The 23,454-nt window shown below is 40.6% G+C and overlaps 1 protein-coding gene across 6 annotated transcripts in view; it reads left to right on the top strand.

The window, feature by feature from the left end:
* The first annotated feature begins 414 nt into the window (after positions 1-414).
* Positions 415-23,454, top strand: part of LOC132405281 (F-box/WD repeat-containing protein 11) — a 309,413-nt gene continuing 286,373 nt past the window's right edge. For 5 of the 6 annotated variants that reach the window (XR_009515793.1, XR_009515794.1, XR_009515792.1 and 2 more), the window contains exon 1: positions 415-527. Coding sequence is in view for 2 of the 6 variants with exons in the window: in XM_059989965.1 (XP_059845948.1) it covers positions 483-527 (45 nt within the window). In the remaining 4 variants the exon portion in view is untranslated. Of the gene's footprint in view, positions 528-8,263; positions 8,319-23,454 lie in introns of all 6 variants that reach the window. The other variant, XM_059989966.1, reaches the window with a different exon arrangement.

Here is a 23,454-nt window from a genome sequence, read left to right as displayed (position 1 = left end):
GGAAGAGAGCATGACTTGGATGTTGAGGATCCCGGATAATGGATGCTGCTTTCTTGGGGCAGCACTTCCTGTAGATGTCAATGGTGGGGAAGGCCGTATCCACTATCTTTTATAGGCCATTGGTGTTTTCATACCAAGGTGTAACACAGCCAGTATGTGAAATCCTCTAAAACCAGGCCAATGTCTCAGGGCTCGGGTGAGGCTCCAGTCAATTAGTTGCCACGTGCAGACCACATCTGCTTTCTTGCCAGACATCGGACATCAAGGATGTTTCTCAAAGGCTTTCGGGTAAACGTACCCGCTCCCCGTCGTTGGGATGCAAAATGTACCAGCGCCAGAGTCCGATTTCCCCCCTGCAGAACCGGTGACGTCAGACGCGTGACGCTCCGACACTACGTCAGCGTGATTGCGTCAGACACTGTCGGAGCGGAAGGCGGATAGGCTGGGGTCAGTTCTCACTAAATTCACCTCAGTTCATCGGGATGGAGGCGGACTCGGTCATCGAGGATAAGACCATTGAGCTCATGGTGAGTGGGAGTCCTGGCGTGGGCTGGCGTTAGCGGCGACCCGGGCCGCGCCGGTTCTGAGGCGGACAAGCGCCGACACAGGCCGCAGGCTGCGGCGAGTGTGCCTGTGGTCAGTGTTCGTCTGGGACCCTGCTGTGATATGGAACAAAGCGGGTAGAGGTCTTCCAGCGCAGCCGGGGAGGTGGCATGCGTGGGTTATGGGGCAGTGTGAGAAGGGAGAGGGATAGGAAGTGACAGGGGCATTGGAGCAAACCACTATTGTGTTCGAAGAGGGACGGAGGTCAGGCCTTTGGGGTGTCCATGGGAGCAGTGATTGAGTCACCAGAGGTGTGGGCTGGCTGGTTGGACGGGCCATTCAGAACAGAAAAATAAGTAGTAGCCCACTTGACCCCTAAAGTCTTCATTGCCAGGTCCCCATAACCCTCAGTCCGGATCTTTCAGATATATATCTTAAGCACTTCTCTTGACTTAGCTTCCACAGTTCTCTGTGGTAGACCGCCTCTGAGAAGACATTAATGTTTATTACACGTTTGAAATGCCTGGCTCCTTGTTAATGTGTTTCCTTGATCAAACTCTTCCAGAAATGGAAACATCTCAATATCTACCTTATCAGGTGTCTTTAGGATCTTATGTTTTAGTAAAATCTCTATCATTTTTCTAAACTCAAGTGATTTGAGTTAAGCTACTTGTGATGGGGTAGTTTATCTCTGGAATAAAACTTACAGATTCTCTTTTGGATTGAGTCTAATTCTGTTATATTCTTTTCTGGGTTAGGAGACCAAAACTGCATAGCACTCCAGATTGCCTCACCAATACCTTATTCCATTTGTAATAATACTTCCCAGTTTCTAATTTCAATTTTGCAATAGAAGTTAAGGTTCCTTTTGTCCTTTTATCTACTTCCTGCATCTGCCTTCCACCTTTTTGTAATTCATGTATGAGTACGCTTGAATACCTCTGTACCTCTCTCTTTTTCAGTCTCTTTCCATCTATACAATCTGCCTTTTAATTCCTCTTACCGAAGTGCATTACCTCACATTTTCCCTCATTAAACTCCATTTGCTAGGTTTTCACCCACTCATTCATCCTATTTACATGGTGATGTGGAATCCAGTTATCTTAGTTATAACATGTTGTCATTGGCAAACTTAGATAACTTGCATTCTGTTCCTTTCTCAGGATCATTAATAATTGTGGTCCAAAAACAGATCTATTGGGTACTTCATTATTTCACTGCGGCTTGAAAAATGCCCATCTACTTTCTACCATTATTTTCTATGTGATCAGCAATTTTCAGACAATGGCAATCCACTTTCTCCAAAACTATGTGCTCTTGTACAAGGTTTTGATATATGGAATTTGGTCAGATGCCCTTTGGAAGGCCAAATACACCACATTGACAGGTTCCCCTCTTACCTACTCTGCTTATTGCAACCTCAAGAACTTGAAAATTTGCTTGGTTTGGTTATGATAAGCTTTTCTAAATGATTAGCTGTTTCAATTTTGATCATTGACTCTAGCTTCTTACCAGCAGTAGATGTAAAACCAATTGTCCTATAGTTTCCTACCAAATGCCTTCTTCCATTCTTATTTGTCATACAAGTCATTCATATTTGCACTTTTTGAGTCCATTGACATCCTCCCAAAATCAGCGAGTTTTTGAAAACTTAAACCAATCTGTCTACTACACCCATTTCAGTTAGGATGCAGGTCATTGGAACCTAGCCATTTGTCTGTCTGGAGTCCAAGAATTTTCATAATGCCTTAGGATTAGGATTTTTAAATTGTGTCATGCTGCTCAAATCTAGCCTATTGGGTTTCTTGGAAGGAGTGATTGGACAGTCCATTGGGATGTATCGGGAGGGTGGAGGTGGACAATGATTTGGAATAAGATCCTTGGGTAGGTCTGTGTTATGTCAGTTGTGAAGTGAAGAACGTGAGAGTGATGCGTCTGGATATTTTGTTCTATGGATTGGAAATGACGCAGGGCAATTTAATACAGCAGTAATATGAGTTTAAAGTGGGGATTGGCAGTGTTGTGACATGGGGTGCTGGAGGAGAAAATACCTTGGACCGCAAGCTATTTATTTAGTGATACAGCATGGTGTAGGCCCTTCTGGCCCTTAGATTGTGTCACCATAGCAACCCCTTGACAACCCCAGTTTAACCCTAATCTAATTACGAGACAATTTACAATTACCAATCCAGTACATCTTTGGACTGTAGGAGCATCTGGAGAAACCCACACATTCCAGTATGTACAGAGACTTCTTATAGATGGCTCTGGGTTTGAATTCCAAACTTTGATGCCTTGAACTGTAATGGAGTTATGCTAGAGGCAGCTTTCAAGGACACTCCAGTTTGTTAATGCTGGGTTAAACTTCCATATAGTAATTGTTGGTATTGTATGTGGTTCTGGTTTATAAAGTGATATTGGAATGGTTACACAGGGATTAGCATTGAATCCATTTCTTAGTTCATTGCACACATGATCATTGCAGCATGACACTTTTATTACAGATGACAGTCAGCTGTCATAATGGAGAAGTACTATATGTCCCGTTCTTTGAGCTAGCATTTCGATTGACACTGTTCAGGGTCACGTTCCTTACACGTCGTGACTTTAAAAACTTTCTTGGTTCCATTGGACAGATCTTCTCTGGAGGCTGTTTTTTTTACAGAAATCAACAAAGATGAGGTCAGTTAATTGTTTGAAAATAGGAGCAATTACTAGACAGTGCCTCTATTCCTCCTTCCTAGACAACTTACACCTTGGCCTAATTGAGCATTGTTTTAATGTGAAGGGAAACAGCCCAGATCAAGGGACAAAAGCTTTTGAAACTTTTGTTCTGCACAGTATGGTATCAATAAATGGATCTTTATATAGCTTATTTTTAGAGTTGTGATTATAAATTTGCATCTCTGAATGGGTTCCATACTTCCAAACCCCAAGTGTTTAATTTGGAAGATTTACTCATTTTCAAAGAAAAGCATCATAATGACGTTTAATATGTTAGGTAGTGTAAGAGGAGACAGAGCTTTAAATATTAATTAAAGCTGAGTCAAATTCATCTGCCAAATATCTTTTTGCAGCTGTTGAGTGTTCTAGGTGTAACATGCTTCTAATTCAGTTAGGAGTTTTGCAGAGTCTCAACCCAGTGCTATGTGGCTTTGAGCAAATTAACAAGCTTGCTCAGAGGATGCGTGGTTTGGATATGGATGGGATCAGCTTGGGGAGATATTCTCTACTGGGTGGTCTGAAATAATTTTCTAGTTCCCTTTTAATTTAATGACCACTTTGTACAGTTATCATGTAGTGTATGCATGAAACTGATCTGTCATTACTAAACACTTCAGGAAGAGACAAAAATGTAGAATTAACAAGAAGGTATATAGGAATACTTATTTCACCCCCCCTCCAATCTCTTGGTTGAATTAAATCAGTTCAGGAAATCATCGTTCCCAGTTTTATAGGTAACCTCTGCTCCATAAGAAACAGGAGCAAGATTTGGGCCATTGAGTCTGCTTCATCTTTCCATCACGACTGAAACTATCCCACTCAACCTCATACACCTGCCTTTTCTCCATATCCTTTGATGCCCTGAATGATCAGGAAACAATTAAATTCTGCTTTAAGTGTATCCATGGACTTGATTCCACCACAGTTTATGGTAGAGCATTCCACAGATTGCCTAAAAAAATTCCTCTTTTCCTCTGTTCTAAAAGGTAGCCCCTCAATTTTGTTCTAGATACCCTCACCACAGGAAACATCGTCTCCACATCCACCTTATCCTGTCCTTTCAACATTCAGTGAGATCGCACGTATTCTTCTAAATTCCAGTGAGTACGTTCCTCGTGTTAATCCCTTCATTCCTGGAATCACCCTTGTGAACCTCCTCTGGACTCTCCAATGACAACATATCTTTTCTGGGATATGGGGCCCAAAGCTGTGGCCTGACTAGTATCTTATAAAGCCTCAGTATTATCTCCTTGCTTTTTAAATTCTATTCTGTTTGAAATAAATGCCAATGTTCCATTTGCCGCCTTTACCTCAGACTCAACCTGTAAATTAACCTTCTGGAAGTCTTGCAGGAGAATCCCTAAATTCCTCTACACCTCTGATGTTTGAATTTTTCCCCCATTTAGATAATAGTTTGCACTATTGTTCCCTCTACCCAAATGCTTTATCATACATTTCCCAACACTATATTCCACTGCCAATTTTTTGCCCATTCTTCCAGTTTGTCCATGCCCTGCTGAAATCATATTGCTTCTTCAGCACTATCTACCCCTCCACCTATCTTGGTATCATCTGCACACTGCCACAAAGCCATCAATGCCATTATCCAAATCATTGATATTGTGAAAAGTAGCGGTCCCAATACTGACCCCTGAGGAACACTGGTGACCAAACAGAAAAGGCCCCCTGTCAACCATTCCTCCATCCATGCCGGTATCTGTCCTGTATGGCCATAGGATTTTATCTTGCGTGGTATCTTTGTAAAAGGTCTTCTGAAAATCCAAGTAAATGACATCCACTGCCTCTCCTTTTTCCACCCTGTTTATTACTTCCTCGAAAACCCAACAGATTTGTCAGGTAAGATTTCCCTTTACAGACACCATGCTGACTTTGTCTTATTTTATCATTAGTCTCTAAGTAGTCGAAACCTTGTCTTTATCCCAACACTTTCCCAACCACTGAGGTTGGGCTAACTGACCAATAATTTCCTCTCATTTGTCTTCCTCCCTTAAAGAGTGGAGTGACGTCTGCAATTTTCCAGTCCTCCAGGACTATGCCAGAATCAAGTGATTCTTGAAAGATTATGACCAATGCATCCGTTATCTCTTCAGAAATCTCTCTCACTACTGTGGGATGTAGTCCATCTGTTCCAGGTGACTTATCCACCGTAAGATTTTTGAGTTTGCCTAGCACTTCTTCCTTTGTAATAGCAATGGCATTCACTCCTGCTCCCTGACACGCATGGACCTTTGGCATATAGCTTGTATCTTCCACAGTGAAGACTGATGCAAAGTACTCTTCTGGCATTATTTTGTCCCCCATTACTACCTCACTAGCATCATTTTCCTGTGGTCCAATATCAGCTTTCACCTCCCTTTTACTCTTTATATAACTGAACAACTTTTTAATATTCTGCTTTATATTATTGGCTTATTTGCCCTCAAATTTCATCTTTTCCCTTATAGATTTTTTAGTTGCCCTTTGTTTGAATTTAAAAACTTCCCAATCATCCAACTTCCCAGTCAGTTTTGCTCCATTAGATGTCCTTTCCTTGACTTTTGTGCAGTCCTTAACTTCCCTGGTCAGCCACGGTAGTCTACCCCTGCTATTTGAGAACAACAATTTCTGTGGGACATATCTATCTTTTGCTTTGTGAACTATTCCCAGAAACTTCAGTCATCTTGCTCTGCCGTGATCTCCACCTCCTCCAATCCACCTGGGCAAGCTCCTATCTCGTGCCTCTAATTCGTTATTCCACTGCGATACCAATACTTCTGACTTGTCCTTCTCCCCCATCAAATTACAGTATGAATTCAATCATATTATGATCACTGCCGCCTCAGGTTTTCTTTACGTTAAACTCCCTAATAAGATCTGGATTATTACACAAGATAGCCTTTCCCTGAGTAGGCTGAAGCACAAGCTGCTTAAAAAAGCCATCTCGAAGGGATTCAATAAATTCCTGCTCTTGTGATCTGATACCAATTTGATTTTCCCAATTCCCTTGCATATTGAAGTCCCCGATTACAATTGTGACATTACACTTATTACTTGCCTTTTCCATCTCCCTTTGCAATTTCAATCCTACATCACGGCTGCTGTTTGGAGGTTTTTCTTACAATTGCAGTTTCTTAACTTAACCCACAAAGATTCGACATTCTCTAACCCTTTCTAAAGATGTAATTCCACCTCTTACCAACAGAACCACACCACCGCCTGTGCCTTCTTGCCTGTCCTTTTGATACAAGGTATATTCTTTGATGTTAAGCACCCAACTATGGCCTTCTTCCAGCCACGTCTCTGATGCCCACAATATCATACTGACCAATCTCTAATTGCACCACAAGCTTGTCCGCCTTATTCCAAATACTACGTGCATTCAGTCCTGCATTCTTTGCCCTTTTGAATTTTGCCTCTGTGGTACAATTTAACTCTTTGCTCTGTCTGCATTGTAGCCCATCATTGGCTTGTCCTTTTTTACCTTTATGTTATACTCATCATTTACTGGCTGGCTCATCCTCAGCTCTATCATACAGGTTCCCATCCACCTACCATATTAGTTTAAACTTCCCTCAACAGCTTTAGTAAACCTGCATGCAAGAATATTGGTCCCCCTCGGATTCAGGTATAACCCATCCCTTTTTTACAGGTCCCACCTGCCCCAGAAGAGGTCCCAACTATTCAGAAATCAAATCACTGCACCCTACTCCAATTCTTCAGCCACGTACTTATCTGCCACCTCATTCTATACATCCTCACTGTCGCATGGCACAGGCAGGAATCCAGTGATTACTACTCTTGAGGTCCTGCTTCTCAGCTTCCTTCCTTCCTGTATTCTGTTTTCCCTTTTCTGTCCATGTTGTTGATACCAATATATTTCATGACTGCTGCTCACCCTTCCTTTTCAGGATATTGTGGATGTGTTCAGAAGCATCACGGCCCCTGGCACCTGGGAGGCAAGCTGCCATCCGTGTTTCTTTTTTGTGATTCACAGAATCACCTATCTGTCCCCCTAACAATAGAGTCCCCATTACTGCTGCCATCCTCTTCAGTTCCCTACCTTTCTGAGCTACGGGGCCAGACACATTGTTAAAGGCATGGATGCTGTTGCTTCCCCCAGGAAGGTCATCCCGTCTCTTCTTCTCCCCCCCCCCCCCCCCCCACACCAACAGTACTCAAAATGGAGTACTTAATGTTGAAGGGGGCAGCCACAGGGATGCTCTTCACTATCCTTTGTTCTCCCTTCCTTCTGTATGTTAAGTTCCTGTTACAACTTAAGTACATATTGCACCATGCAATCCTTCAATGTTTTTCAAGACAAAATACTCAATTTTTCTCTCTTGCATTAATGCTCAGTGATTTTACTTTAATGTCTTAAGTACAAGGCAGTGGGAGCAGATGTTGTGGGAATTTCTTTTACAGTATTGCCTTCTTCTGTGGAAGAGCTGAATGATGTTTGATCAAGGGATGGCAGCATTTCAATGAAAGGGAACGGCCTAATCTTTTTTTTAAGAAATATTTGCTGTTAGAAGTTAAATTCTGGACCTACAGAGTAACTTGATCTTTGTGACTGGTTGAAAGAGCATTGCAAATTAGCATTTAAATTCTAGATGGCTGTGAGTTAGAGACCATCTGAGAACAGCTTCTGATTGTCTACCTCACAGAAAAGCTCCTGGTTGTAGTCTCCAATGTGAAGATGAGGTTGGATTCCATTTGGAGTGTATCTAGTTAATGAGGACATGCCTTTAAAGTAGGAGAGGAGTTCAAAAGAGATAAATGGGGAAGTTTTCTTTCAAAGAGAGGGCAGTTGTGGCGATGTGATAGAGGTATTTAAGGGGCTCCAAGATAGGTACATCATATGCAGAAAATGGGAGGGGGGGGGTGTATGGGGCATGTGTAGGCTGAAGGGGTTAGTGGTTACTAACAAATTTATTCAGCAAAACATTGTGGGTTGAAGGGGCTGTTTCTGTGCTGAAATGTTCTATGTGCTTGGCAGTGGGCAAATTGATCCAGATATCTGCACACTGAATTGCATTGGATTGCTTCTTAAGGTAGGTAGTCTTCCATACAGTAAACTGATAGACTTACAGTATGGACAGAAAATAGTTTCTTGTGATGTGCAATAATTCTAACAAACGTAAGTAACTAAATAAATATTAAGAACACAAAAAAACAGAATGCCCATTTGGCACCTCAAGCCTGCCCTGCAAATCAATATGATCCATGATTGATCTGTCTCAGTCTGATCTCCTCTTCTTATGGTCTTCAGTTTTGATCTTAAAAACAGAACTCTGGTTCATCCTTAATACCCCAATAATTTAGTCTCTCAGGTGTAGAATTCTACAGGTTCACCACCATTTATGAGAAGTTGTTTTAAATGATTACTTCAAAATCTTGTAGCTATATTCCCTGGATTGATATTCTACTTTTAAACATCTTGACATCAACCCGGCCATGATTTTTAAGGGTCTTGCATGTCACCTCTCATTCTTTTAATTTTATTTAGTGATGTTCAACATAACCCACTGATATTATCCAGTTTTGTCTGGCACACAGCTGATTTAAGAATTAATAACCCAGAAGCAGGCCCAGCAGGTGTAAGCCAGTTACTCCTTTTGAGCTTCATTTCATTTATTCATTGCAGTATCTAAGGGTGTCTTTTCTAGGGCACTCACCTGGCTTCCCTGTCACTGTTGAACTACTTCATGTTGTAATGAATTCCATGTTCTCTCTCATCTCTGTCAATAATTTCCTGACCTTAGTATTGATGTATTTCATTTATGCCTTTCCGATGAGAAATGAGCATCTCTGTGTCAATATTCACAACTTTAAAGATCTCAATCTGGACACCAATGAGATCACATTTGTTGAGATTATCAGGGCAGTGTCAATAGTTGCAATATTTCAATGTCAATACTTTAGTTTGGAATACATGTATATAAAGTTTGTGGTTGGTACACGATGTAGTTTACTGAGACCTTGCTGCTGAATTGTTTATTGCACTTGTAATCCTCCCAAAGCTGTTGAGTTTTTGGAAAGATAATCAAGGGGAAGAGGTATTTTTACCCAATAGAAATTGTGCACCCCACGTCAAGAATATTGGTTAATTTTGTAGAATGTTGTTCATGTTTGTTTTTGGGTAATAATTCTTCAGCTTGTTTCAGCTAGGTCAAACTTCTAATGCAGCATGGTAGTGTAGTGGTTAGCATAATACTATTACAGCTCCAGTGACACAGCCTACTGCTCTCCCTGTCACCATTTGGGTTTCCTCCCACAGTTCAAAGATATACAAGCTAGTTGGTTAATTAATCAAATTGGTGCAGTTGGGAGGTGGGGCTAGAGGGGTCCATTACCATGCTGTATCTCTAAGTTTAAAAAAAAGTATAGATCTTCCCCCCCCCCCCCCCATTGCATTTTGGTTTCAAATGTCCCAACAAGAATCAGTCATTTAGGACTTCACTATTTAAATGTTTTATGCCTCAACTTTTATCTTGATCAACTTGGTTTCCTTAACCAACAGATCTGTCAATCTTTAGTGAGTAATATACTGTGAACTTTTCCCTTCATCTTTTGGCTTTGTTCCTTCAATTAATGATCATTCTGCAAGTCTGTGGGAAATGGTGGATGATACCATGCAGCAGAAGAATGTAATAGTTTGGATCTGCCCTCTTCAGCTTGTGTGTAAGTGGGGCATACTTTACATTCTTACTTTCTCATTAAGAGTTAAAGGTATCTTACTAGAGTTATTAAGGACCTTGGTTAAATCACATATAGAACTTTGTGTAAATTTTGGCCTGCATACCTAAGAAAGAGTATACAGGTCTCAGAAGGAGTGTAACAAAGATTCACCAGCCTCTTTCCTTGGATGACAATTCTGTCTCAGGAGAAAAAAAATGATTTGGCTGGCCCTCTGTTCTTTAAATGCTTTTGGTGGAGTTGCAGAAACATACAAAATGTGTAGAGGGATTTACAGGGCACAAATAGGGAGCAGGTTTCTTCTGACAAATCTAGAACTATAAGTGGCACAAATCAGTAAATGAACCTTTGGAATTCTACACTGGGAATGTGTTTGGGTGGATGCTTGGTCATTGCATTCAAAGCAAGTTAATCTGGATATTAGAGGAAGCGAGCTAAAGAAATAACATGGGGTAGAAGGTTAGCCTTGCCTTTTGAAAATGACCAAATATTTTTATACCAGTTCCAGATCTGCTCTGTCTTCATCGTCCCTGATCATTCTACTGATGGTTCAGCCATCTTGTTCCTCAGGATTGAGCCAAAAGTATTCAGAACAAGGAAGTTGTCATAAATACATATAAAGTATATTCTTTTATCTCCTAGTCATGTTTTATTATAGAATAGTCCCCAGACCCTTTCATGCTTCTTAAATCCAATCAAATAGATTCTGTCCCCTCAAGATACTCTCACTGTCCAGTGATATCACATTTAACCTGTACTGATAGCCTGCCTCCTCCCCTCACCCCCTTGAATTTTCGTGATCTTCAGAAATGTTGAATGCTGAGACATTTTTTTTAAAGACACATGATTACTTCTACACGTCCTTTTCAGGTGGTCCTTGATGCTAGCAGTGCATTGACCTTATCTACTGCACCTTGTGTATTTGCATGTATTTTGAATGTGCTATTGTCTTCCTATTGTAATGCAAACTGCATCTCCCTTTTGCTGCTGCTTCCAAGGCTATGTCCACACTAGACCAGATAATTTTGAAAACACCAGTTTCACATAAAAACGATAGGCGTCCACACCAAGCGTTTTTGAAAATGTCTCTGTCCACATTAATACGGGTATTTAGGTGGATCTCCTCCTACTGGGCATGCACCAAACAAGCGACATGTTTGGTGTCGAATCGCACTGTGAAAGTGTGCGTTTGTGAAGTTACAGTCTAGAAAAACTTAAAAGGAAATTGCCAAATGACAGACAACTGTTGGCTCTCACGCAGGAGGACTTAATACAAAAAAAAACAAATACTGGAATGTATGGAAGCAACCGACGGGGAGTTCACGGACAGTATAACCCGGCTGACGACAAACATTGAAAAACTGACTAACTCTGTTGCATTAATAAAGCACCTTGATAAATGTATAAAACACATCTGCATCAGTGTTATTTTGTATTTCCATACAATGTTCCAGTAGGCTGTTACACATCTATTGTCAGAGAAGTATTTGCATAAATAGGCACGTCATAAGAGCGTTTCTAGAAATCTCCGGTTACCACGTCCACACTGCTGTGCCCAAGCAGCGTTTTCAAATTTACACACTCTGGAGGGCATTTTAGAAAAGCTCCGTTTTTGGGGGAGGAAAGCGCCATTTCAGTGTGGATGGAGGGTCAAAACAAAGAGAAAAAGCTTTGGTTATGGATTTATCTGGTCTAGTGTGGATATAGCACAAGTTTCAGTAAAGGTTAAAGGTTGTTTATCTTTGCAGTTGAAACTGCAATTTGCGCATGCTTTTAGCCAGCATCTTTGGTCTCTGTGCTTCCTATGTTGTTTTTTAGAGGGCAGAAATTATTTTAATTTGACGATGCACTCCAGCCAAGACAGTGCTAGGTTGATGCAGAATTTTCAAGACTTCAAGCGAGGTGTTATGTCACAGGTCATTATTTGGATTATGATCCTTGTGATGCAGTTGCTAGGTAAGGCATGCATCATGTGCTGATTTCCTGCAAACTCATCCAGCCTTTGTTAACACTTTCTGTCTGATAACAAGCCTTCACATCTACTTTTTAATCATCTGTAGATTTGGCTATTGCTACCTGCTGGTTTTTTTCTGTTAGCTGATCCTATTTCCATCTATGTTAATGGTTCACCCTCAACACTATTGTCTTGCCAAAGGGTTTTGGCCTGAAATGTCAACTGTACTTTTTTTCCATAGATGCTGTCTGGCCTGCTGAGTTCCTCCAGTATTTTGTGTGTAGCTCGGTTTTGTAGCATCTGCAGATTTTCTCTTGTTTGATCATTGTTTCCTTGTTAAGCTTTTGTGATGCATCTTATTCATCGCTTCATACTGCAAAAGCAATTTCTATTCTCTTTTGTTGAGACTTTACCAAAAAAGCTCTTACTTTGTCAGAGCCAATCCCACCATCATGCAGCAATGCTGAGTGATTAGATCATGATTTTCCAAATATCCTGCTATTTTTTATTCTGACAATTTTCCCGTCAATATTTGTTAGTTAAATCAGATATTAGGGAACTCCTTTAGTCTCCCTCTTTTGTTTATCATGTTGGTAGTTTTACAATCCTCTGAACCTTCTCCATAATCCAAAGTGTTTTGGAAAATGAGTATTTATGAATCTAGCATCATCATAAGTTTCTTTTAACATCTTGGGCGCAAAGCCATCTGTATCCCATAGTAACTCTTAACCACATTACTTTGTTGATATCAATTGGTGGTAATTTTCCTAGCATTATTCAGTTTTGACAGGATATTTGTTGTATCTTCATTGCAATTCAAGATAACTGTTTATCATATCTGTCATATCTTTGTTCATATGCAATCACTGTTTTCCAAAATTTTCTGTTGTGAGTGATGTAATTCTGATTCCTGTTGGTAGCTACTAGCATGTATAAAAGCTGTCCTAAACAGATATGGTTAAGTTGATGTTGCTGTTCCAACCACATCAGTTTAATGATGGTGATTTAAAAACTTTTGGGAAGTATATTTAATCTGAAGCAATCAAGCATGTTCTGGAAATCCTGCAGTCTAATTATTCAAGTGCACTGGTATTACTCCTTAGAAACATAGAAAACATACAGCACAATACAGGCCCTTCGGCCCACAAAGCTGTGCTAAACATGACCCTACCTTAGAACTACCTAGGCTTTACCCATAGCCCTCTGTTTTCTAAGCTCCATGTACCCATCCAGGAGTCTCTTAAAAGACCCTATTGTTTCAGCCTCCACCACCGCTGCCGGCAGCCCTTCTGTCATTGACATTTTTATGACAATAGAAGGTAAGCTAACTAGCCTTTATGCTTCCTTTCTTTTTAAAGTAAAATTTATTAGCAGAGTACATACATGTTACCAGATACGACCCTGAGATCCTTTTTCCTGTGGACATAATAGATCTATAGAGTAATAACTGCGTCAATGAAAGAGCAAGAGCGTACCAGAGAACTGTAAACGCAAATATAAATAAATAACAATAAATAAGGAGAGCATGAAATATCAAGTTAAAGAGTCCTTAAAATGTGATCATTGTTTGTGGTAACATCTCAGTAGATGAGTGTAGTTATCTGCGTCTTGAGTGTTTTTAAAAAAATAAAAATGTAATTTTGGTGATTTTCTAGTCTCCATAATTCAAGGATTTTAAGAAGATTATAATTGCAGAAAACAAGTAGAGCTCCAAAAGACACAGTTGCATAATTGATGCTTCTGCAGTGAATAAATTATCTGAATATACAAATTCATGTCCCATCAGAGAAGCTGGGGAATTGAAATTGTTTTGAATTTAGTAATCTTAAATATAAAGACATCATAAATAATGGTTAAGAGGAACCTTCTTGATTATTACAGCTGGAAACACTCACCAGAACAATATTTCTAGCTGACTATCTTGAACATTACTGAAAGAGCTGGAGATGTAAGCATACAGAAAAGGCTGTGATTTGTCAATTTTACCTTGTCCTAGTTGGTTGGTTCCTTATGGTCATAACTTGCCTTAGCTTAATTTGGTAGTTATGAGAGAATGGCTCTGAGAGGAAACTCTTCCTTGAATTCATGTTGCCCAATCTACCTGTTATATATTTATCTGTCCGTAAATTTATTGGTATATGTGCCCACTACTTGGCTTTTGTGTGATGAAATCAATGTTGCATTGATGACATCTTCCATGAAATTCCATCACACTGACTATTTTCAGTGGGAAAGATTCAGAACCAATTTAGGAGATCAAAACTGTGTTTATGAAGTACAATGAGCTGAACTGTATTCCAGAAGAAACTGTAATCTCATGGTCTGGGTTATTTAATTTTCTGAGCAAACATGAGGAAATCTGCAGATGCTAGAAATTCAAACAACACACACAAAATGCTGGTGGAACACAGCAGGCCAGGCAGCATCTGTCTCGGCCCAAAACGTTGACAGTGCTTCTTCCTATAGATGCTGCCTGGCAGGTGATAATGGACAGCCTTGTCTAGTTGACCTTGTTAACTGGAATGATGTGGTTCGATGAGTGAAGCTCCAACAGCACTGCAAGAGGTGATCACCCTTCATGCTGAACACTCATCCAGCATTCTAAATGTTCATTTCTTGCTTATTATGATTGTGAAGGATAAGGCTTCAACACCAGTTTCCTCTTGTGTGATTTCTACAACTAAGAACCACCACCAACAGTAGTCTTGTGGAGTAAAGCACCAAGAATTCATCAGTATTTTATCTGTAATGACTTGAGCTAGCAGCTCATTGCCACAGCTCAAAGGCGTTTTGGGATGAGTAGGAAAGGCTAGTTATGTCCTATGAATTAAAAAAAATCTTGTATAGGTACAGAATAACAATTGAAAACATTTAATCAATTAAAACAACTTTCTCTCTGAGTAGGTGAATACTGAGTTTAAGGACAGACTTATCCACAATATTTTTTTTCCTTTTGCTGTTGGTCTTTCTTCCTTATTAGCATTGACTCCTCACTGTCTGCAGTGATCTAGTTGCCTGTCCATGTAGGTGAGTTGTTCTCTCTCCTGTTTAGGTTCTAGTCAAGTCCCTTTCAATTGTTTTTTTCCAATTATCATTCCTCTTTAGAGTTATATAAATATATATAAATTATAATTCTCCTTCAGTGGCACCCATGAAAAAGGTGGCAAAAACTATGACCTAAATCTCACTTGTGCAAACAGTTAACTTGTGCTGTTTACTTTTCAGTTTGGCACTTCACTGACCAAACAAGTGAGGTGGACTGAAAGCAGAGGTTTGTTTAGTTATTTTGAATTGGAAGGATTGATATTGCAGGCTCATGCAAAACCAACTCAAGTGTTTTGAGGGCATCTGAAAATATTCTTGGATTCTGGTGAGTAATCTGAAAAATCATACAGAGCATGTGTGTTTTAAGCATTCTCTCCAGAAGTAAAAATAACTTCTGTTTTTAGAGAAGCTGTTTATATTTTGTTGATTTCTGCCTTAATGTTGTGCGTTATAGAGTTTTATATGAAGTGCAGTTTAACAGTAACTGTGCTGAATAATGGCGGATGGCCACAACTTGAAATTAAAGTTTCAGACCAGGCCAGAAGATTGTAGTACATAGTGAGTAGGTGGGGTTGAAAAACAAGGCCAGAAGATGGTCCTGATGTGTTTGGGGAGAGGTTGGGTGGGGTTATGGACTACGGGAAAAAAGTAGGTTAAGGAAATTGCATGGTTCAGAATTCAGGTAGGTCTGTAAATGCCACTCCCTTTGCTATGTGGAAATGTCCAGTTTAAACTAAAACTCAAAAGAACTCGTGTTACTGAGTTTCAATCATCCATGCTCGTGTATTTATGCTGTATCATATTGTATGCCTAATGTATCCCAATGATATTGTGTATGTTAGAATCAATTTATAATACAGAATAAATCGGGTGTAAGGTAAAATGTTGGAAATCCAGAACAGAAAAAAAGCTGCAGAGGATTGTAAACTTAGCCAGCTCCATTATGGAGTTTAGCCACTGCACCATCGAGGATATCTTCTAAACATGATACCTCAAGAAGGTGGCATCCATCATGCCCAGGTCATGCTCTCTTAATACTGCCATCAAGAATGAGGTGCAGGAGACTAAAGACACATGCTCAATGTTTTAGGAACAGCTTATTCCATTCTGCTATTAGATAACTGAATGGTCCATCATCCGATATGCACTATCTCATTTATTTGTCTTTTACACTATTAATCAGATTCAGATTTATTACCATTGACACTTAAGTTGCTCTATTTATTTTATTTATTGTAGTTAATAGTCATTTTTAATATCTTGTACTGTGGTACTGCCACAAAAACAAATTTCACAAGTCAGTGATAATACACCTGATTCCGATTCAGTAACTATTTCATCAGTTGTCTACAACGTACCAGATCAAATATCTGTTTGTCATCCATCCATTATCATTTTGCAGTTTGCTTTTTAGATTGGAATTGCAAAGGTACCAATTCTCTTAAAGCAGCAGTTCACTAGTTAAAGCCACATTCCATAAATTTCAGAAAATAATTTGTGAATGTATTACTCTGTTGGAGGCATTGGGTTTGAGATGTTTAAACTAGTCTTCCCTCTTTGGTGGACATATAGATCTGTGACATAAAATGAAGTTAAAAAAGTGTAATGTGATATGATCATATTAATCACCTTGTTTCACTCTTATCACCCCTTTTTTCATTCCATCTCTGCAGTCTCCCATATAGCCAGAGAGCTTAATTTTAGTCTTTTATGCACTTTACATCTTAAATCTTGTTTAATCTATAAACATCCATAGTTTGGATGAATAATCAAGCTGTTTTCCCTCTGTAGTTTTGCATTTGGTGTAAAATTATTTGTCCTTCAGTTATCAATAGTAATACAGATTGATTAGTTACGTTTATGTGTAGACCTCTGCAATTTTTCTACAAACCCCATTTCCAGAAAAGTTGGGATATTTTCCAAAATGCAATAAAAACAAAATCTGTGATATGTTAATTCACGTGAACCTTTATTTAACTGACAAAAGTACAAAGAAAAGATTTTCAATAGTTTTACTGACCAACTTAATTGTATTTTGTAAATATACACAAATTTAGAACTTGATGGTTGCAACACACTCAACAAAAGTTGGATTAAAATAAGATGGAAAAGTGCACAGAATATTTAAGTAACACCGGTTTGGAAGACTCCACATTAAGCAGGCTAATTGGTAGCAGGTGAGGTATCATGACTGGGTATAAAAGTAGCGTCCATCAAAGGCTCAGTCTTTGCAAGCAAGGATGGGTTGTGGCTCACCCCTTTGTGTCAAAATTCGTGAGAGAATTGTTAGTCAGTTCAGAAGGAACATTTCCCAACGCAAGATTGCAGAGAATTTAGGTCTTTCAACATCTACAGTACTTAATATTGTGAAAAGATTCAGAGAATTCAGAGACATCTCAGTGCGTAAAGGGCGAGGTTGGAAACCACTGTTGAATGCGCGTGATCTTCGAGCCCTCAGGCGGCACTGCCTAAGAAACCGTCATGCTACTGTGACAATTATAGCCAGCTGTGCTCAGGAGTACTTCGGAAAACCATTTTCACTTAACGCAGACTGTTGCTGCATCCAGAAATGCAACTTGAAACTGTATTATGCAAGGTGGAAGCCATACATCAACTCTATGCAGAAATGCCGGTGAGTTCTCTGGGCCCGAGCTCATCTCAGATGGACTGAAAGACTGTGGAACCGTGTGCTGTGGTCAGATGAGTCCATATTTCAGCTAGTTTTCGGAAAAAAACGGGTGTCGAGTTCTCCGTGCCAAAGATGAAAACGACCAATCCTGATTGTTATCAGCGAAAGGTGCAAAAGCCATCATCTGTGATGGTATGGGGGTGCATCAGTGCCCATGGCATGGGTGAGTTGCATGTATGTGAAGATACTATTGACTCTGAGGCGTATATTAGGATTTTGGAGAGACATATGTTGCCATCAAGGGGACATCTCTTCCTGGGACGTCCATGCTTATTTCAGCAGGACAATACCAGACCACATTCTGCATGGGCTACAACAGCATGGCTTTGTAGACACAGAGTGCGTGTGCTTGACTGGCCTGCTGCCAGTCCAGATCTAACTCCTATTGAAAATGTATGGCGCATCATGAAGAGGAGAATCCGACAACGGAGACCACGGACTGTTGAGCAGCTGAAGTCTTATATCAAGCAATAATGGACAAAATTTCCAATTGCAAATCTACTACAATTAGTATCCTCAGTTCCAAAACAATTAAAAAGTGTTATTAAAAGGAAAGGTGATGTAACACAATGGTAAACATGCCTCTGTCCCAACTTTTGTTGAGTGTGTTGCAACCATCAAATTCTAAATTTGTGTATATTTACAAAATACAATTAAGTTGGTCAGTAAAACTATTGAAAATCTTTTCTTTGTACTTTCGTCAGTTAAATAAAGGTTCATGTGAATTAACATATCACAGATTTTGTTTTTATTGCATTTTGGAAAATATCCCAACTTTTCTGGAAATGGGGTTTGTATTTTTGTCCCTTAATTACAAGTGACTACACCTAAAACATTACAGTAAGTGTAACTGGCTTGAAATACAGTAATTGGTTTTATGAACTATTTCAGGGAACTGATTTGCACTTGTATAGTTCAAATATTTTGACAGATCTCCTTGGCTAAATGCATTAAAACAGTTTGATATTCGTGTTATACCTTAATCATAACTTTCAAGCAGATCAGTAATTGAGCATAATTTTTTATTACTCCCAGCATCTCTAACCTTTAATAGATTAAAGATCTGATTAATAGTCTTTGCCGTTGTCTTTGGTAGTCATCTTGTAAATAACTAGGGCCCACAGTAACAAGTCTTGGCAGCAAATTTTTGGCCATGGTGGTTGAAAGAGGAATGTTGGCAAAGACAATTTACCAATGGAAGTCCTATTCTCATTCTTGAATTCTGGCACAAGATATTTTACATTTACATGAAAGTGTTGATAGAGCTTTATTTTAATATTTCATCTAAGGCAGTATCAGTGATGGGGCATTTTTTTTACCCCACAGTGAAGCATTGAAGTGTTGGTGAGGTAATATGGTTTGCGGTGGGACTGAATTCTTAATCTTCTAAACCAAATGAAAATGTTATAGCTGTTGGTTTGGCATTACACTGGTAACTGAAGTTCCGAATCAGATTTATTATTACTACTTGAAGTGAATTTGTTCTTACGGCAGTACAATGCAAGACAAATAGAGCAACACACACAAAATGCTGGTGGAACACAGCAGGCCAACATTTTGTGTGTGTTGCTTGAATTTCTAGCATCTGCAGATTTCCTCGTGTTTGCAAGACAAATAGAGGTTGTTCATGGATTGTTCAGAAATCTGGTGGATTGTGGTTGGATATTTAGTTTTAAAGTCTGGAGTTTGTGGATTTGACACTAACCATGTTAATTTTAGAAACTCAAGGCCATTTGGTGCATTGTTGTCTGTGTAATTGAAGAACAATTACCCACCTGCAGTTACAAACAAAAGAAAATCTGCAGATGCTGGGTATCCAAGCAACACACAAAATGCTGGAGGAGCTCGCCAGATCAGGCAGCACCTTGGAAAATAGTGCAGTCAACATTTTGGGCTGGAACCCTTCGTTAGGACTGGAGAAAACAGCTGTGGAGTAGATTTAAAAGGTGGGGTGAGGGGAGAGAGAAACACCAGGTGATAGGTGAACCCTGGACAGGGAAGGATGAAGAAAAGGAAGTTGATTAGTGAAAGAGACAGAAGGCCATGGAATGAAGAAAAGAAGGGAGGAGCACCAGAGGGAGGTGATGGGCAAGGAGATAAGGTGAGGGAAGGGAAAGGAGATAGGAAATGGTGAAGGAGTGTGCGGGGGGCATTGCTGGAAGTTTTGAGAAATCGATGTTTGCACCGTCAGTTTGGAGGCTACCCAGACAGAATATAAGGTGTTGTTCCTCCAACCTAAGTGTGCCTTCATCACGACAGTGGAGGACGCCATGGATGGACATATTGGAATGGGAAGTGGAATTAAAATGAGTGACATCCTGAGACGGCGTGTAGATGCTTGGTGAAGCAGTCTCTCAGTCTACACCGGGTTTCACCGAGATACAGGAGGCCACACTGGGAGCACTGAACAGACCCAAACAGACTTGGAGGTGAAGTGTTGCCTCATCTGGAAGGATTGTTTAGTGCCCTGAATGGTAGTAAGGGAAGAGGTGTAGGGCAGGTGTAGCATTTGTTTTGCTTGCAAGCATAAGTGCTGCGAAAGATGAGTGAACAAGGGAACAACACCTTGTATTCCATTTGGATAGCCTCCTGATGGCATGAACATCAATTTCTAAAACTTCTGGTAATGCTCCCCATCCCTTCACCATTTCCCATTCCCTTTTCCCTCTCTCACCTTATCTCCTGCCCGTCTATTGTCTCCCTTTGCTGCTCCTCCCCCCCCCCCTTTCTTCCAAGGCCTTCTGTCTCTTTCACCAATCAACTTCTCAGCTCTTTCCTTCATCCTTTCTCTTTCCTTCCCCTTCAGGGTTCACCTATCACCTTGTGTTTCTCTCTACCCTCTGCCCACCTTTTAAATCTACTTAGCGTTTTTCTTCAGTCCAGCCTAAGGGTTTCAGCCTGAAACATCTTCCTGGAATCTATCTGGCCTGCTGAGTTCCTTCAGCATTTTGTATGTGTTGCCCATCTGCAGTTACTGCTCTATAAGAACACATCCATGTATATTTTCAGTGCAATGTGGATTCTGTCCTTTCAATCAGTGAAGTTAAGATGGCAGCAGAGTGTGATAACTCTGTGTCCAGCTCCAAAGGGAATTACAGTATCAAATATTTGTATTTAGGAGTACAGCTGAAATCTGCACTCCTAGCCATAGGTACTTCAGTAAGCAATGTTTTAAGACATCCTCAAATTTGGCAGACCATGAAGGTAACTAGTGCAGTTTCCCTTTAAGAAAGTGCAACTGATGTGCTGGGCTGAAGGTAAAACAGAAATGCAGGTCCCTCAGGCCCTTCACTCCCTACCATCCTTCTGGCTAACCTACAGTCTCTAGAAAGTAAAATTGAAAACTCTGAGCAAGATTATATCACCAGAGGGGCATCAGGGACTGCTGTGTACTTGCTTTACAAAGACATGGCTCACTCCAGACACAGAGCTCCAGCCCAAGGACTGCATGGACTGGATGGCAGCATCAGGTAAAGTTTAAAGTTCTTTGTCAAAGTATGTATACATTAACCAACCTTGAGATTGTCTCCTTACAGGCAGTTACAAAATAAAAACCTCAAAAGAAGCCATTTAAAAAAAAAAGTCCATCAAACACCCAATGTGCAGTGAGAGAAGAAAACAAATTGTGCAAACAATAAAAGTAAGCAATTAGCATTCAGAACTAGAGTTTTTATAAAAGACACAAAGCCAGATTTTACTGCGCAGTTCATCACAAAGTCAAGTAAAGGTTGTGAGACCACCAGTGAGTAAATGTTGCAGAGTAGCGAGCAGAACAGGCCCCTGCCTCGCCTCCAGTCCTGACACCCTGACCTTATCAATATGGCCCAGTGCTTAAATTGTCCAAGCATCCCTTGCTCTGGGGTCTGGACCTGGCTACTACAATTTGGTCTGTACCTGACCTTTCCAATTCAGCCTGGTGCTTACATCATGGGTTTTCTTGCAGTCAGGAATGGCATGACTCTGCCTTGAAGTAGCAGTGTTTGTTTCATGGTTAACTCATTGTGATGCACAGATTTGTGCTCCCAACACGGATCATCTAGTGGTCAAGTGTCATCTGTTCTATCTGCCAAGGGAGGGCTCTGCTGTCATCTTGGCTGCAGTGTACATTCCATCCCTAGTTAACATCAGGCTGGACTGGAATTGCTGGGCACCATGATCATTGGTCACAACCAGCCTGCCCTGATGTTTTCCTGATCATTGCAGGGTACTTCAACCAAGCCAGTTTCAGGTAATCTGACCAACTACAATCAACTGTGGAACCAGGGGAGCCAACACATTTGATCATTGTTATACCTCTATTCAGAATGTTTATCATGCCATCTCACGCCTGCACTTTGGCAAGGCCAGTCACCTGGCTGTACTTCTACTCCTGACATCTAGGTAGAGGAGAAGTACTGCATCACCAGAGGTGAGGACCACAAAAATATCACGGGAGGTGGAGGAGCACTTACAGGATTGCTTTGAATCAGTGGACTGGACCAATTTTAAGAATTCATTTTGCATCTGAATGATGATGCCACAGTTGTCACCAACTTCATCAAAACCTGTTTGGATGACTGTATGCCTTTGAGAACCTACCAGATGTACCCAAACCAGAAGCTGTGGGTGAGATTAGCAGTTTGCTGAGGACTAGATCTATGGTGTTCAAGACCAGTGATTGAGAACTCGAGGAAGTCGAGGTATGACCTATGAAGGCTGTTAGGTTAAAGAAGGAATTGGATGCATGTCAGCTGTCGCAGAGTTGGCAAGCTATTACTTCCTACAAGGTGAAAGCTACATAAATGTCTGTGATGCTTCACTCCCCAAAGAGTGTATTTCCTTTTATGCACACTTTTGCAACTCTTGCAACGACTAGTGGCATAATCTAGGAGATGATGGTCGCCGGCCCAGCCAAACTTAAGAAATCTTGTATGGGTGGATGCTGCGCGATGTGTCCCGTTACAAATCAGTTCCACGAAATAACAAACAGTACACAATATGCGATTAAATGATTGAGCTTTATAATTAATTTGATTATATGGTTAGTGAAGAAACAAAAAAGAAAAAGGGCCCATTCTCATGAAACAAGTCTATTGCGCAAAGTTGGAGCTCACTGATAAAGGCTGTTCATCCACCATCGACCTCCTCCGATTGTTGCTGACCTTTGGACCCTTGTTCCAAGTCCACTCCGATGACCTACCAACTCTCTCCATTTGCGTCTTCTCTCCTCATCTCTTCCTGGCAAAAGACCTGCAAATTCCTAGCTCTCAGACACAAGAAAGAACTACATCCTGCTCATTGGCTAGCATGCCCCGTTATCTCTAGTAATAACTCGAACATTGCTGCTAAGAAGAAACCATTACCTCAGCAGTGGAACATTACAGAGAAGCCATTACAGTAGCAGTGAAACCTTACTGCATGTTATGCTCTCCCCCACCAAATTTAGTCATGTCCTCATGACGTTAAAATAATTTGCCAACCCTTCCTGCAAAACACAAAGTTTAATCCAGGTGCACAAGGCGGTGACGTAGCTCTCCAAAGCAGTAGGGGTCACACTCTGCTCCCCTGATGCTACATAAGCCAGCCTATCCGGTGGACTCCAAATTCTCTGAGACATCCGCACTCCCTCACCTAACTGTTCAGGTTCAGACACTACTGGGGATACTTCCAGTCTACCTGCAACTCGGACCCCTCTGTCCGGTGCTAAAGCCCTGCTTCCTTCCCTGCAGAGTCCTCCTGCAACCTAGGCTGCCCAGAGATAGCCCCACCCCCTACTTCATCTGACTCAGGGCTGGGAGTCTTTTCCTCAAACAATGGGGAGTTA

This window comes from Hypanus sabinus, chromosome 15, assembly GCF_030144855.1.
Source record: "Hypanus sabinus isolate sHypSab1 chromosome 15, sHypSab1.hap1, whole genome shotgun sequence".
Lineage (NCBI taxonomy): Eukaryota > Metazoa > Chordata > Chondrichthyes > Myliobatiformes > Dasyatidae > Hypanus > Hypanus sabinus.
This window is presented reverse-complemented; position numbering and strand designations above follow the sequence as displayed.